Source organism: Orycteropus afer, unplaced genomic scaffold, assembly GCF_000298275.1.
Source record: "Orycteropus afer afer isolate SDZICR_OR568_19922 unplaced genomic scaffold, OryAfe1.0 scaffold00031, whole genome shotgun sequence".
NCBI lineage: Eukaryota > Metazoa > Chordata > Mammalia > Tubulidentata > Orycteropodidae > Orycteropus > Orycteropus afer.
In genome coordinates, this window is record NW_006921618.1 from 11,116,726 (window position 1) to 11,133,581 (window position 16,856).

General features: G+C 43.6%; 1 protein-coding gene across 1 annotated transcript in view; it reads left to right on the forward strand.

Annotated features, from left to right (window-relative positions):
* LOC103192820 (interferon lambda receptor 1) overlaps positions 1 to 16,856 on the forward strand; it is a 35,275-nt gene that overhangs the window by 16,247 nt on the left and 2,172 nt on the right. The window contains 4 exon segments of the mRNA XM_042780274.1: positions 9,502 to 9,686; positions 12,229 to 12,371; positions 15,200 to 15,359; positions 16,009 to 16,142. Coding sequence (XP_042636208.1) covers positions 9,502 to 9,686; positions 12,229 to 12,371; positions 15,200 to 15,359; positions 16,009 to 16,142 — 622 coding nt within the window.

The window sequence follows — 16,856 nt, forward strand, 5'->3', positions numbered from 1 at the left end:
AGCAGCCAGCAGCTGTCTGAGTGAAGAAAAGCCTCTAGCTTCAGTGGGCCGGGAACAGGAAGCAGAGCTGAAGCCCAAGGCTGAGAGGCTGTCACCCAGCCCCTAGAGCCTGGCACTTTGAACTTGGACTTGAAGCCTCCAAACTGTAAGAAAATAAACTCCTGTTTGTTAAGGCCATCCCATTTGTGGTATATTCCTGAAAAAGTGGCACTAGGTAACTAGAACACATACCAACTGCTTTGTCACGTTGTTGTTGTTATATGTCATCAAGTCGGACGTGACTCTTAGCGACCCCTCCTTGGGTTTTGGAGGCAGTATCACTATGGAAGTAGAATGCCCAACCTTCTGGAAGCAAAAGACCTGATTTTAACTTTAATGTCCTTCAAGGTTTACTAAACACATTTTATCAGGCTAAGGAAATTACTTTTTTAAATCATGAATGAGTTTTGAATTCTACTAAAATTTTCCATCTTTCAGCATATTAATGTGGGGAACTGCACGTTTTGATAGGAAATGAATTGGGGAGTGTTTCTCTTTTTCTCTTCTCTGAAAGAATTTTGTAAGTTTCACATTACTTGTTTCTTGAATATTTTTTAAAACTCATCTCTACAACCATCTGGGCTTGGAGTTGTCTTTTTTTTTTTTTTTTTTTTAATTGTGATTTGAGTGAAAGTTCACGGAACAAATTCATTTTCCACACAGCAGTTCATACACATTTTGTCTTATGACATTGACTGCAATTCCCCACAAAGTAACAGCTCTCTTCCCACTTCCTCCCTGTAGTTACCTCTTCCCTGTGTCCTTCCCTTGGTGATAGAAATGATGCTGCAGATGGCATGATAGAATTTTACACAATCAATGACTTATTCATTGCAAATGCCTTTTCTCAACAACATAAATCATGACTATACACCTGGACCTTGCCAAATGGAATATACAGGAATAAAATCAACTACATCTGTGGAAAGAGACAATGGAGACACTTAATCAATATCGTCAGTCAGAACAAAGTCAGGGGCTGACTACAACAGATCATCAATTGTTCATATGCAAGTTGAAGTTGAAGTTGAAGAAAATTAAAACAAGTCCATGAGAGCCAAAATATGACCGTGAGTATATCTTACCTGAATTTAGAGACCATCTGAAGAACAGATTTGATGCCTTGAACACCAGTGACCAAGACTAGATGAGTTAGTTGTGGGATGACATCAAGAACATCATCCATGAAGAAGCAAAAGGTCATTAAAAAGCCTCCGGAAGAGAAGACCAAAATGGATGTCAGAAGAGACTCTGAAACTTGCCCTTGAATGGAGAGTAGCTAAAGCAAATGAAAGAAATGAGGAAGTAAACAAGCTGAACAGATGATTCCAAAGGGCAGCTTGAGGAGACAAAGTATCATAATGAAATATACAAAAACCTGGAGTTAGAAAATCAAAGGGGAAGAACACATTTGGCACTTCTCAAGCTGAAAGAACTAAAGAGATAATTCAAGCCTTGAGTTGCAATATTGAAGGATTCTATGGACAAAATATTGAACAATGCAGGAAGCATCAAAGGAAGATGGAAGGAATAAAGAATTACTGTAAAAAATAATTGGTCAATGTTCAACCATTTCAAGAGGTAGCATATGATCAAGAACCAATGGTATTGAAGGAAGAAGTCCAAGCTGCACTGAAGGAATTGGCCAAAAACAAGGCTCCAGGAATTGACAGAATACCCATTGAGATGCTTCAACAAACAGATTCAGTCTTGAAGTCACTCACTCATTTATGCCAAGGAAATTGGAAGATAACTACCTGACCAACCAACTGGGAGAGATCCATGTTTGTGTCCATACCAAAGAAAGGTGATCCAACAGAATGCAGAAACTATCAAATAATATAATTAATATCACATGCAAGTAAAATTTTGCTGAAGATAATTTACAAATGGTTGCAGAAGTATATTGACAGGGCACTGCCAGAAATTGAAGCTGGATTCAGAAGAGGGTGTGGAACAAGAGATATTGCTGATGTCAGATGGATCTTGGCTGAAAGCAGAGAATACCAGAACGATGTTTACTGTGTTTTATTGACTATGCAAAGGCATTCAACTGTGTGGATCATAATAAATTACATTGGGAAAAATGGGGATTCCAGAACACTTAATTGTGCTCATGCGGAATCTGTACATAGACTAGGAGGGTGTTGTTCAAACAGAACAAGGGGTTATGGCTTGGCTGAAAATCTGGAAAGGTATGCATCAGGATTATATCCTTTTACCACATTTATTCAATCCCTATGTTGAGCAAATAATCTGAGAGGCTGGACTAAATGAAGAATACAGTGTCAGGATTGGGGGAAAATTCATTAACAACCTGTGATATGCAGATGACACAACCCTGCTTGCTGAAAGTAAAGAGGAATTGAAGTATTTACTGATGAAGATCAAAGACTATTGCTTTCAGTTATGATTACACCTCAACATAAAGAAAACAGAAATCCTTACAACTAGACCAATAAGTAACATCATGATAAATGGAAAAAAGATTGAAGTTGTCAAGGATTTCATTTTACTTAGATCAACAATCAATGCCCATGGAAGCAGCAGTCAAGAAATCAAATGTTTTATATTGGGCAAATCTGCTACAAAAGATCTCTTTTTAAAAAAAAAAAAAAATTATTGTGATTTGGGTGAAAGTTTACAGAGCAAATTTATTTTCTATATATCAGTTCATACACATTTTGTCTCATGACATTGACTGCAATTCCCCACAATGTAACAGCTCTCTTCCCACTTCCTCCCCATAGTTAACCTCTTCCCTGTGTCCTTGCCTCCCATGCACTCCCACCCCCTGAGCTGCCTCCCTTGCAAACACTGCTCTTCTGTTCTCCTGTGATTGATCACTCCAAAGAGTGTATCTACCTGATGTAATTGTTCACCCCATATGCCTATCTATTGTTTGGCTGGAAGCCACAGGAGTGAGTTCAATTCCAGACCTCAAGAATGGCTAGGGGCCATAGTCTCAGGGGTCTCACCAGGCTCTATCAGACCAGCAAACCTGCTCTTTTTCTTTTTCTTTTCTTTTTTTTTTTTGTATGTGTGTGTGTGTGTGATTTTGAATGTTGTTGCACATTGTTCTCCCACTCTATCCACGATCTTCTGGACCAATCCCCTTCTGAGTAGTTGACAGGGGTAGCTGGGATCTAGTTCTTCTCGTCTCATAGTCATATAGGCTGAGGATCACATGGTCTATCAGTCCCTCGGACTAATTGTTTCCATGCATCTTTGGTTTTCTACATTCTTCTTTGCTCTAGACAAGGAGAGACCCATCATTGCATCTAGACAGCTGCTTAAAAGCTTTTAAGATCCTAGTCGCTACTCACCAAAGTAGGATGTAGAACAATGTTTTTGTGTAGTATGTTATGTCAGTTGAGCTTGATGTCCCCTGCAACCATTGTCCCAGGCCCACAGGTCCAACTTACTCACTCCCTCTGGGTAGCTGGCTGTGGCAAGAAGCCACCACAACCATGCCCCTTGTCAGCTCTACGATACACCTGGACATTCTTACATTGCATACAAATGCATATGTAGAAACATTGTCTGCTAACCTTATACATAGTTATGGACACACTCCCCTCTGCCTAGACATTTCTGGTCATTCAGGCTGTCCACTCATCTATCCACCTGTAGATCAATGCTTGCCATCACTGACAACACAGTACTGTACATGCAAAAGGGTTCATCTTTGTTGTCTATACCTTCCATGCACCTCTCTATGTCTTCCTCTTCCTCAGTGCCATTATGTTCATCACTCACATTTGGTACATTGCCCTTCCCTTCACCCAAATCAATACTTGTCTCTCCCTATGTAGCAGTGTTCTCTCCCCTCCCCTCCCACCCCTGGTAACCAGCAAAGAAAGTTTCCTTCCATATATAAACATTTTCTTGACTTTTTACAATAATGAACTAATACAATATTTATCCTCCTGTGACTGATTTATTTCACTCAGCATAATGTCCTTCAACTTCATCCATATTATGCAGTGTTTTGTAGATTCTATGTTATTCTTTAGTGTTGCATAATATTCCGTCGTGTGTATGTACCATAGTTTGTCTATCCATTCTTCTGTTGATGGGCACCTAGGTGGTTTCCATCTTTTTGCTATTGTGAATAGTGCTACAATGAACATGGGTGTGCATATAACTGTTCTAATCCTGGCTCTCACTTCTTTAGGATATATACCTAGTAATGGGATTGCTGGGTCAAATGGTACTTCTAATTCCAACTTTTTAAGGAATCACCGTACTGCTTTCCACAATGGTTGTATCATTTGACAGCCCCACCAGCAATCCAGTCTGCTTCCGTTAAGATATACAGCCTTGGAAACCCTATGGAGAAGTTCTACTCTGTCCTGTAAGGTCACTGTGAGTTGGAATTGACTCTCACAGTGAGTTTTGGTAGTGTTAAAGAGCAAAGATGTCACTTTGCAGACTAAGGCGCACCTGACCCAAGTGTTTTCATAGCCTCACATGCATCTGAGAACTGAACGTGAGAGTCCCAATCTATCTACATCTTCACCAGCGTTTCTTATTTTCTGTCTTGTTGAACTTTGCTATTAGTGCTGGGGCAAGATGGTATCTCATTATTGTTTTGATTTGCATCTCTCTGGCGTAGTGCCTAAGGCATTTGACTGTTAACCAGAAGGCTGCAGTTCAAACCCACCAGCCACTCCTTGGAAGGAAGATTGGGCAATCTACTTCCATAATGATACTGCCTTGGAAACCAATGGCTAATGATCGTGAACATTTCTTTGTGTTTGTTGGCTGGTTGAATATCCTCTTTGGTGAAGTGTCTATTTATGTCTTCTGCCCATTTTTTAATTGGATTATTTGTTTTTTTGTTGTTGAGGTGTTGGAGTTTTCTATAAATTCTAGAGATGAGTCCTTTGTCGAATATGTCATTGCTAAATATTTTTTTTTTCCCAATCTGTAAGTTCTCTTTTGACTCTTTTGGAGAAGTCCTTTGAAGCACATACAAATTTAATTTTCAGAAGGTCCCATTCATCTAGTTTCTCTTCTGCTGTTTGTGCATTTTGGGTTGTGCTTGACAGTCTATTTATGTCATATATTAGGGCCCCTAAATTTGCCCTTATTTTTTCCTTTATAGTTTTACGTTTCACATTTAAGTCTTTGATCCATCTGGAGTTAGTTTTTGTGTATGCTGTGAGGTATGGATCTTGTTTCATTTTTTCTGCAATGGATATCCAGTTTTGCCAGCGCCATTTGTTAAAGAGACCATTTTTTCCTCATGTAATAGATTTCAGCTCTTTGTCAAAAATCAGCTGACCATAGGTCAATGGAAGATCTGGTGGCCTAAGGCATTTGACTGCTAACCAGAAGGTTGGTGGGTCAAACCCACCAGCCACTCCTCAGAAGGAAGATTGGGCAATCTACTTCCATAGAGATACTGCCTTGGAAACCCAAGGAGGGGTCACTAAGAGTTGGGGCCGACTCGACAACAATGAGTATAGGTTGATGGATCTATTTCTGGGTTCTCAATTCTGTTCCACTGGTCTATGTGGTATTTGGTCATTGTACCAGTACCAGGCTGTTTTGACTACTGTGGGTGTGTATTGGGTTTTGAGATCCAGGAGTATGAGACCTCCTACTTTGTTCTTCTTTAATAGTGCTTTGCTTATCTGAGGTCTCTGTAAAAGACCTCTTTAAAATGTTAAATGAGGAGCTCTGTTGGTGCAATGGTCAAAGCATTGGGCTGCTTACCAAAAGATAAGTGATTTGAACCCACCAGCTGCTCTGTGGAAGAAAGATGAGGCACTCTGCTTCTGTTAAGATATACAGCCTTGGAAACCCTATGGAGCAGTTCTACTCTGTCGTGTAGGGTCACTGTGAGTTGGAATTGACTCTCACAGTGAGTTTTGGTAGTGTTAAAGAGCAAAAATGTCACTTTGCAGATTAAGGTGCACCTGACCCAAGTGTTTTCAGTAGCCTCACATGCATGTGAGAATTGGACAGTGAAGAAGAAAGACTGCAGAAGGATTGATGCATTTGAATCATGATGTTCGTAAAGTATATTGAATGCACTATGGACTGTGAGAAGGATGAACAACTCTGTCTTGGAGGAAGTATGATGGAATGCTCCTCAGAAGCAAGAATGGCCAGACTTCATGTCTTATACTTTGGTCATGTCAGAAGCAACCAGTCTTGGTAAAGTAGAGGGTCAGTGAAAGAGGGAAGACCCTCAATGAGATGGATTGACACAGTGGCTACAATGATGCGCTCAAATACGGCAAAGATTGTGAGGATGGCACATGACCAGGCAGTTTTTTGTTCTGTTGTACATGGGGCAGCTAAGAATCAGAACCCACTGGACAAGCACCTAACAACAACAACATTCAAATAAAGTGTTTGTGGCCCATCAAGGGGATTGGACAGCTTGGTAATAATGAAAATAAGTTGTACAGAATCCTGTGAGGGGATTGGTCACTTTTGCCATTCTGTTAGTCTTAAAGGGCGCCAATCCCAGAAGCAGATAGAGGGGACTTCACTACCATCAAGAAGAGGCAGGAGTGGAGCATGTCCTTTGGACTTGGGATCCCTGCCCTAAGAACCTCCCAGGCCCAAGAGACAGAGAGCTGTGTCACCAGAGATGGCAAGAAACAGCAGGAAGCATGGCAGGATCCAGCATGAGTAGAACCAGGAGACCATGCAAGATGGCTGCGGCAGGTTTCCTGGCCCATCAAGAGAAGCAACTATAGTGGGCGTGTGGACCTTTGGAGTAAGAGAGCTGAGTGCCTTAGGCTAGGAGGCTTGCTTTCAGAATAGGGTGCCTCCAGGCACTTGTTGGTGGAGCTAGGCTTGGTGACACTGGGAGTGAGAGAGCTGTGCACCTTTGGGCAAGAGGCTTGTTGGCAGAGTGGGGCGCTTCCAGGAACTTATCAGAAGAACTAAAAGAGGTTTGTAACTTACCCCAAGCAGGGCAGAGGCCAAAGGCTGAGGCTGTCCTTGCTGACTCTGATCCTGAGTTGCAAGCTGGTGATCCTGATCTGGAGTTGTAACCTGTGACTTTCTTAATAAACCCCGTAACTGTGAGTGTGAGTTCTGTGTGGCCACTGCAACGAATTATCGAACTCAGCTGAGACGGAGAGAATGCCGTGGGAAGAACAGTTGGTGTCAGAGTTGGTAAGAAATTGGAAGGTGGAGGCATGTCTGACCTCCACCTCATAGGCATCAGCTTTGGACTGAGGGGTGATTCTCCCTCCTTGTGAAGTTAGAGGAGGTCCGATGCCCTGAACTGTTTTTATACTCATTTTGACTTTGTGTTCCCTGATAACTAATGATGTTGAGCTCACATGCCTATTGGCCATTCATCTATCTTCTCTTGTGAAGCAATTATTCAGCTCTTTTGCCTGTTTTTTTTTTTATTGTGTAGTTCATCTTCTTACAGAGTTTTAAGAGTTCTTTATTGTAGATATAAATCGTTTGTCAGATACATGTATTTTAGTATTACATTGGGCTTTAAAAGGAGCTCTAGTGGTGTAGTGGTTAAGGCATTTGGCTGATAACCAAAAAGGTCGTTGGTTCAACCCCACCAGCTGCTCCATGGAAGAAAGATGAGGCAGTCTGCTTCTGTGAAGATTTACAGCCTTGGAAACCCATTGGGGGTTGCAATTAGTCAGAATTGACTTGATGGCAGTAGGTTTGATTTGGGGCTTTAAAGTCTTTATTTTGTCACATATTAATATAACTACATCAGTTTCTTTTTTTTTTTTTTTTTAATTTTGACATAGTGTATCTCTTTCCATTGGGAGCTCTGGTAGCATAGTGGCTAAGGCACTTGACTGCTAACCGGAAGGCTGGCAGTTCCAACCCACCAGTTACTCCTCGGAAGGAAGATGGGGCAATCTACTTCCATAGTGATACTGCCTCAGAAACCAAGGAGGGGTCGCTATGAGTCGGGTCCGACTCGACGGCACATAACGACAACAACAACAACAACATCTCTTTCCATCAGGAAACAAAATGAGGTGTTGATTCCTCTCAAAACTTTGTTCCCTTTGCCCACCCTCCCCTCAACCTCCTACGTTTTCACCCACTGCTCAGTTTCCAAACCTAGGAGTTGTCCTTGATTCTTCTTTTCCTCTTCTTTAGCATCTAATCTGTGAGCAAATCCTATCAGCTTTACTTCCAGAATATGTCCTGAGTCCACTGCCTCTCCACCATTTTTCTGTCCTGGGCCACTGCTGTAGCCTCCTAACCAAAACCCACTGCCATCGAGTCGATTCTGACTTATAATGACCCACTTTGGGTTTCTGAGGTTATGAATCTTTGTGGAAGTAAATTGCCCAGTCTTCCTTCCACGGAGTGGCTAGTGGGTTTGAACCACCAATCTTCTGATTAGCAGTCAGATGCCTTAGACCCTGTGCTACCAGAGCTCCTTGCTATTTTTTTTTTTTTTTCCTTTAAACCAGAATGACCTTATAAAAACAAATTAAGTCACCTGAGTCCCTCTATTCAAAACCTTCCAGTGGCTTTCCACCACACTTGAAATAAAATCCAGACTCCTTTCCAAGACCTCGGAGGGTCTGCCTGATCTGTCCCACCTTCCTCTCCCCCTCCCCCACATCTATCACCAGTCTGAACAAGCCTCTCTGTCCCTTGCCCCCAGGCTTTGGCCATACTGGACTTCTTACATTTTTTCCAAACAGGAAACAGGTCAAGCTCATTCCATTGCAGGGCTTTGGCTTTTACTGTTCTTGCCCCAGCCCTCTACCTGGCTCCCTTCTCATCATCGTTTAGGTCTTGACTTCAAAGGAGCCTCCTCAGAGCCTTCTTTCCAAAGGAGTCACTCCCACAATACCCTACTTTATCTTCCTTCTTGAGCTCACTAGCTCCTGAATTTATCTTGTTGATATGATTATTGTCTCTTGTCCAGGGTGTAAATTCCGGAGGACAGGACCTCATCTGTTTCATGCACTGCCTAGAACAATGCCCAGCGCATAGTATGTGGTCATCGCTGACCTCCCTCCTTTGAGCTTCAGTGGTCTCAGGAAACTAGTCATGCACTTGTGTTTCCCCTCTAACATCACCCAGCACTGTGCCTGGTATAAGCAGGTTCTCCATAAGTGCCTGAATGAGTAAACATATGGCAAAATTGTTAGAATTACTGGCAATAGTAGCTACTACAACAGCCCTGTGAGGGAGGCAGTATTACCCATAGTTAGAAATAAAAAGACTGAGGCTTAGGGAAAATGATCTGTCTCAGGTCCCAGAACTAGGAAGGAGGAGAACCAGGAGTTCCATCCATGTCTGTCTGGCTCCAGAGCCTGAAGGCCTAACCAGACTCTCTGTCTCAGCCAGTGGCTACCTGGATGGTTGGCTGATGGACAGATGGACAGCAGGCCGAGTGGAGGGACAAGTGATCATATGATCACTAAGTTTCCTTCCCTTAGCCCTGAGAGGCTGAGTACATGGCCTAAGCTCTCCTGTCTCTTCCCCCAGCTCTCCGACCCCCAAACGTTGGCGAAAAGTGAAAAAGTGTGCAGGAACCAAGGAGCTAGTGTGTTCCCTGATGTGCCTGGAGAAACAAGACCTGTACAACAAGTTCAAGGGACGTGTGCAGGCGGTTTCTCCCAGTGCCAAGTCCCCCTGGATGGAGTCTAAGTACCTGGATTACTTTTTTGAAGGTAATTCTGTGGGTAAGGGACTGGACAAGTTGGCTCTCTGTCCAGGAACTTTGCTCAGTGTCACTGCTGCCTTAGCCCTTTCTCTCCCATTTCCCCAAAGCAGAGGGCAACTTTCTGGGGCAGATTGCCATGGGCCCAGGCTCATGTCTGAATAACCTGACTTCGTGGTGGGGATTTAGGGGAGTTCCAGCCAGTCAGCTCCAGCAATTCAGCTTACACTGACTTGGTGGGATATAGGGCCAGACAACTAACCACATTTCCTGACAAGGCATATTACATATTCATTTCCCCTGGCACCACTCCCCCGCTCCCTTTTCTTTTTTTTTTTTTTTAATGTTCAAATTCTCACTTTAAGGAAAAAGTTTCTTTTTTGTTCTGGTTCAAAAGTAATTTCAGTACACTGTGGAAATTTTGGGGAGAAAGAAGATAAAAATAGAGAAAAATGTCACTTACAATTACCATGTTCAAAAACCACCAATATTAACACTGGGTTTTTCCCCAGATTATTTTATTTCTACTCTTCATAAAAAACCTGTGAGATTTATTCTTATTGTCCTTTAATAAATAAATAAATAAAGTGAGGCTCACAGAAGCTAAGTAACTTGCCTAGATACACAGTTATAGTAAGTGTAGAAATAGGATGGGAATTTGGATTTTATGACCTTGGACAAGAAGACATTGGGTCAGGCTTAAGAGTAGAGGAAGAATAATAACAGAGAGTGAATAATACCCAGGCAGTGCCCTCATGGACCTTACAAGTTGTTGTCCAGGCTTCACAAACAATTTGCAGTCAAAATAACGTCTGAAGAAAGGAGAAGGAGGATTGAATGAAAGGATTGAATTGTAGGAAAGGATGATAGAGGAGGGAGAAAAGGTTATTTTATTTGAATAGAAAGGAACTTGCTGGCTGGATGGATAAAAGAAGGAGATGGGTAGATGGTAAGAAGAAAGGGACTATGGAATGGAAGAGGGAGTGATGGATGAATGGGAAGGGAAGAGGTTGGATGATAGAACAGATGCTTGTTAGGAAGCAAACTTATGAATGGACAGGTGGGGAATAGGAAGAAAAGGTGCATGGGTGGCTCAGGGATAGAGAGTATAGAAGGAAGGCTGGTCATCCAGGAAGGGCAATAAGGAAAGACAAGAAGGAAAGATGTATAGATCTATAGGAAAGAAAAGAAGAATGAATGGATGGGAAGGCTGGGAGAGGAGACAAGTAGTGAGTGGTTAGATAAAAGGAAGGAAGAAAGTACAAGTGAAAAGATGGGTAGCAAGGGAGGCATTTTGGCTAAAAAGACAGAAAACAAGGAAAGAAGGATGATTGGGAAGAAAAGAAGGATGGATGAATGGGGAGGACTAAGGAAAGAAGGATGGGAAGGCAGGCAGGAGAGCTGTCTGGCTAGAAGAATGGTAGATGAACCAATCAGTCATTGGATGGATAGGAATAAGGGCTTAGAAGCATGGAGGGAAGGATACAGAGCGGCAATCAAGTTTATTTAAAAAGAGAGAAAGAAAGATGAGGCAGAAAGGAAAAATTGAATCCACGAACTCAAAGATAAGACAACTGAAATTATCTAGTGTTAAGATCAGGAAAAAAAAAATGAAGAAATATGAACAGAGACTAGGGGACTTGTTGTGTATCATCACAAGGACCAATATACACATTATAGGAGTCCCAGAAGAGGAAGAGAAAGAAGTAGAAAGAGTATTTGAAGAAATGATCAAAAACTTCCCAAATTTGATGAAAGACATGAATCTACACATCCAAGAAGGTCAACTGACTATTAGTAAGATAAACTCAAAGAAATACACACAAAGACACCTTATAATCAAACTGTCAAAAACTAAAGACAAAGAGAGGATCTTGAAAGCAGAGCAAGACAGAAGGGACTCTTCACATGCAATAGATTCTCAATAGAATTAACAGCCATATTTTCTCATCAGAAACCATGGAGACCAGAAGGTGGTAGGAAGACATATTTAAATTTAAGGGTTTTTTTGTTTTGTTTTGTTTTTCCTTTAAAAAAAAAAAAAAAAAAAACTGTCAACCAAGAATTTATGACTGGCAAAATGTTCTTCAAAAGTGAAGAAGAAATTCAGACACTCTCAGATAAACAAAAGCTTCAGTTTCCCCTTCTATAAAATGGTAATAGCGATATCGCCCTCTGTCCCCATGATGGGAGCTCTGGTGGCACAGTGCCTAAGGCATTTGACTGCTAACCAGAGGCTGGTGGTTCAAACCCACTGGCCACTCCTCAGAAAGAAGGTTGGGCAATCCACTTCCGTAGCAATACTGCCTCAGAAACCCAAGGAGTGGTCGCTATGAGTCAGATCCCACTCCATGGCAGTAAGGTTTTTTTTTTTGGTCCCCGTGAAGTGTAAATAAAATGACTAAGTGGTGCACAGTAGATGTTAACAAATGGTAATGCTGCTTTCCCCTCTCTGGGCTGCGTGAGGAGCAGGCCTACCCGAGGGCAGGGGTAGACACATTGTGGCCCGTGGGAGGTACTGAGTGGTCCTGTTTTGTTTCTGTTTCTGCCAGTGGAGCCGGCCCCACCCACTCTTGTCTTCACTCGCGTGGAGGAGATCCTGAGCATCTTTGCCACCTACCAGCTACCCCAGTGCGTGCCCATGGCGGATCTAAAGTACGAGGTGCATTTCTGGAAGCAAGGGACCAGGAACAAGGTGAGAAACCCCTGCCCTGCCCCAGACTGGACCTCTCACCCCACAAAACTTTGATGCCCCTCACTCTCCCAGTCTGCTCCCTGTACACCTTCAGGAAGCCTTCCCCAGCATATCCCCAACTCTTAACAGTCACCCCCTGTCCACAGCCCAGCTGAGTCACATCTCAGTGGCTCATGTCTGAGAATGTCTCAGAAAACAAAAGAAGCCAAGGCCCATCCTGATGGAGATCCAAGGGCCAAGCAGTGACTAGCCTCTACCCCACCCTGTCCTCCTTCCCCAGAGAGGCCACATATAAGACATCTTACTCCTGCATGCCACAGGGGCAACAGCACAGCAGTTTTTGTTCATTTTTCAATTCTGAAACCTCCCCAGTAAAATCTGGCTGAAGTAGGTTAAGCTACAGGAGCCCTACATGCCAAGTCACCTCATTCATTACAGAAAAATCAGAAATTACAGATAAGCTGTAAAAAGAAAACCAGAAGTACCTGGAGATAGGGCTTTAATGTATATCCACTTCCAGGCTTGTTTTCTTGTGTGTTCATGTGTGCATGTCTGTGTGTGTGTGTTTACAGCAGGGGTGTGTGTGTTTACGGCAGGGGTCAGCAAAATTTTTCTGCAAAGGGCCAGAGAGTATTTGCAGCTTTGCAGGCCAGATGTTCTCCATCCTAACTCTACCATTGTATCACAAAAGCAGCCATATGTTATTCAGTACATGTAAATAAATCAGCATGGCTGTGTTATAATAAAACTTTATTTACAAAAACACATGATGGGGCAGATATGACCTGTGGACCATAGTTTGCCAAGATGACCATCATTAAACTGTCTTATAGCCTGCTCTACACAATTAACAATATATTGAAACATCTTGAGGTATTTTTCTACAACATAATAGTAAAGGGGTACATCAGATTCCATTGCAGGGCTGTCAACATAGAAATCAATTGCTTTCTCTTGAACATTAAGGTCATATCCAGTTTTTCCTACACTATATTGTTAGACAAGTTCTTTGATCTTTCTGAGACTCAGTTTGCCCCCAAATTAAACATGAGTAAACAAGTTTACACCTTAACAATAGACAACTGTTGTGAAGATAAAGCCTTTGGAAAATGCTAGACAAACAGGATCCATGTATTACATATCACAGGGAGGACTTCGGATGTGCATCCAGTAAACCCAGCTTCCCAAACTACACACACACACACACACACACACTGAACATTGATTCAGCAAACATTCACTGATTGCTTCTTCCATCCTGCAGAGTCTTCTTCAGGGACCGATAGCAAATATTTTGAGCTTTGCAGGCCATAAGGAGTCCTGATAGCACAGTGTTTAAAGCATTCAGCTGCTAACCAGAAGGTTGGTGGTTCAAACCCACCAGCCGCTCCGTAAGAGAAAGATGTGGCAGTCTGCTTCTGTAAAGATTTACAGCCTTGAAAATCCTGTGGGACAGTTCTGCTTTCTCCTGTTGGGTTGATATAAGTCAGAATTGACTCAGTGGCAATGGATTTGGGGTTTTTTTTTTTTTTTTGGTTTGCAGGCCATCTGGTTTCTGTTCTAACTACTCAATTCTGACATTGTAGCACAAAGAAAGTGTTAAACTCTGTGTGACCCCATCTGTGCAGAGTAGAATTGTTCCATAGGATTTTTGAAGCTGTGATATTTTGGAAGCAAATAGTTGGGCCTTTCTTCCAAGGGGTCTCTGGGTGGGTTTGAACCATCAACCTTTAGTTTAGTAGTTGAGTTCTTGACTTTTTGTGCCACCTAATGACTCCAAAGGCAATATGTAAATTTTATTTTATTTATTTCAGTAAGATTGTTTATAAAAACAGATGTCAGATCGGATTTGGCCCACGGGCTCTTGTTCGCTGGCCCCTGTTCTGGTTCATTCTTCCTGCCACTGAGCCAGCATTCCACACTCCTGTGTGGTCTGGGGGGATATAGATATGCATCCGGTGTGGCCCCTGCCTTTCTAGTACCTCCCAGATGTTCTAGACTAGCACCATCCAAACAAATAGAACGCAAACCATATACGGGATTTTAAATGTGCTAGGAGCCACTTAACTAAAGTAAAAATAGCGACCCCTCCTTGGGTTTCTGAGGTGGTATCTCTACGGAAGTAGATTGCCCAATCTTCCTTCCAAGGAGTGGCTGGTGGGTTTGAACCACCAGCCTTCTGGTTAGCAGTCAAATGTCTTAGGCACTACGCCACCAGAGCTCCCAAAGAGAAACGGGTGGTTTATTTTAATAATAGATCTTATTTACTCCATCCAATCTAAAATGTTATCATTTCAACATGGGATTAATATAAATATTATAGAGATAGTTTGCATTCTTTTTTTCACTTAGTCTTTGAAATCCCGTGTGAATTCTATACTCACAGCACATCTCCGTTTGGGATTTCAAGTGCTCAGTAGCCACATGTGGGCAGTGGCTCCTGTATTGGACAGGGCAGCCCTGGCATGTCCTCTACCTGAATGACTCCCAGTGGGTTGGAGCCTCTGAGATAGAAGCCTGAGGAATCTGCCCCTAAAAGTGAGGGAGCGAGAGGAAGGAGCAGAGGACCAGGGGGTCTGGTCTGGTGGGGTGCAGTGGGAATGACTGTGAGTAGCCGAGCTTATTTTAAACCTAGGCGGTGACTACCTCAGGATCCAGCTGCAAAACCAAGCAGCACTGGGAAGTGCTCCCTCCTGCTTGAATTCGCTCATACAGAAAAGGAAGAGAAGGTTGGGTACCCCAGCTGTAGCATGCCTACTGACCTCACCCTGGCCTGGCCACACAGTCACCCCCACAGCAGGTCTGCTTACCTGCCTCTCTCCACACAGACCCTGTTTCCAGTCACTCCCCACGGCCAGCCAGTCCAGATCCCCCTTCATCCAGCCACAACCGGCCACCACTGCCTCAGCGCCAGGACCATCTACACCTTCAATACACTCAAATACAGCGAGTTCTCCAAGCCCACCTGCTTTCTCCTGGAGGCCCCAGGTAGGTGCACAGTGCGGGCAGAAGAGGGACTTTTCCCCTGGTCTCAGGAACTCCGTAAATTAAGAACGTGAGTTCCAGAAACACTTTTCTAGATTAAAATCCCACTTCTGCCCCACTCGCTGTGTGTCTTTGGGCAGTTTCTGTGCCTTTCTGAACCTTGGTATCTGCAGCACATGGGGATATTAGCTGCTGTCGAGGTAGCACCTGACAACCGGCCACCCCTTGCCCAATGGACTGAACTACTGCCTAGTCCGCTTCCCCAGGGTGCGTGTGGATCCAACCACTGTCATCCTTAAGGTTTTCCCAGCCTGACTTGTGGAAGTCGTCACCAGGCCCTTCTTGTTAGTCCGTCTTGGTCCGGAAGCTCTGCTGAAACCTGGTCAGCATCACAGCAACGCTCAAGCCTCCACCGACAGACGGGCAGTGGCGGCAGCGCTTGAGGTCCCTGATTGGGGAATTGAACTTGGGTGGCCCGTGTGGAAGACAAGCATTCTACCGCGACCACCACTGCCCTCCAGCAATCTGTAGAATGGGCTTATTCTCAGGAGGATTAGGTAGGACGGTGTGTGTGAAGCTCTCTGCACGGATGCAGGTCACAGACAGGAGCTGCTGTGGTGATGCTGTGCTATGACTCTTTTTCTTTCCTTAGGAATCAACCGGCCCTTCCTGGTGCTGCTGCCGCTTCTGCTGCCGTTGCTGTTGGTAATTTCCACCGGGGGTTTGATCTGGAAGAGCTCCAAGGGGAATCCCTGGTTTCAGCAGTCCAAGATGCCGCCGACCTTGGTATAGTGAATCTGGAGGCGGTGGCAGAGAGGGAGGGGTGTTGAAAAGTGAAAAGTAAGGAGCTCTGGTAGAACAGTGCCTAAGGCATCAGACTGCTGACCAGAGGTTGGTGGTTCAAACCCACCAGCCACTCTGTGGAAGAAAGACTGGGCAATCTAATGGGGTCGCTATGAGTCAGACTCAATGGCAGTGCGTTTGGTTTTTTTTAGAAGATATAATGTCAAGACAGAAGCTCTGGTAGCATAGTGCCTAAGGTACTTGACTGCTAACCAAGAGGCTGGCAGTTCAAACCCACCAGCCACTCCTCAGAATGAAGATGGGGCAATCTACTTCCGTAGTGATACTGCCTCAGAAACCCAAGGAGGGGTCGCTATGAGTCAGTCCGACTAACTCCACAGCACATAAAAACAACAACGTCAAGACAGCAAAACGTCTATCTTCGGGTGTAAATTTCCCCCATTAGTAATTCATTCCTTTGGCACCTAATTAAAATAGCAAATACCCCTGGGTGAGTGAAATGCCTCATAAGACCTTTTTAGGGAAATAACCTCATCTCTGTTAAGGATGTGTCAGGTGCCCACAGCAGAGCCTTGAGACGCAGGAAAAATGCCTAGACAGAGGCGGGGCAAGATGGCGGACTAGGCAGAAGGATTGCACAGACCCTCTTCAACAAAGAAAAGGGAAACCAATTAACACAGACACAGAAGATAATCT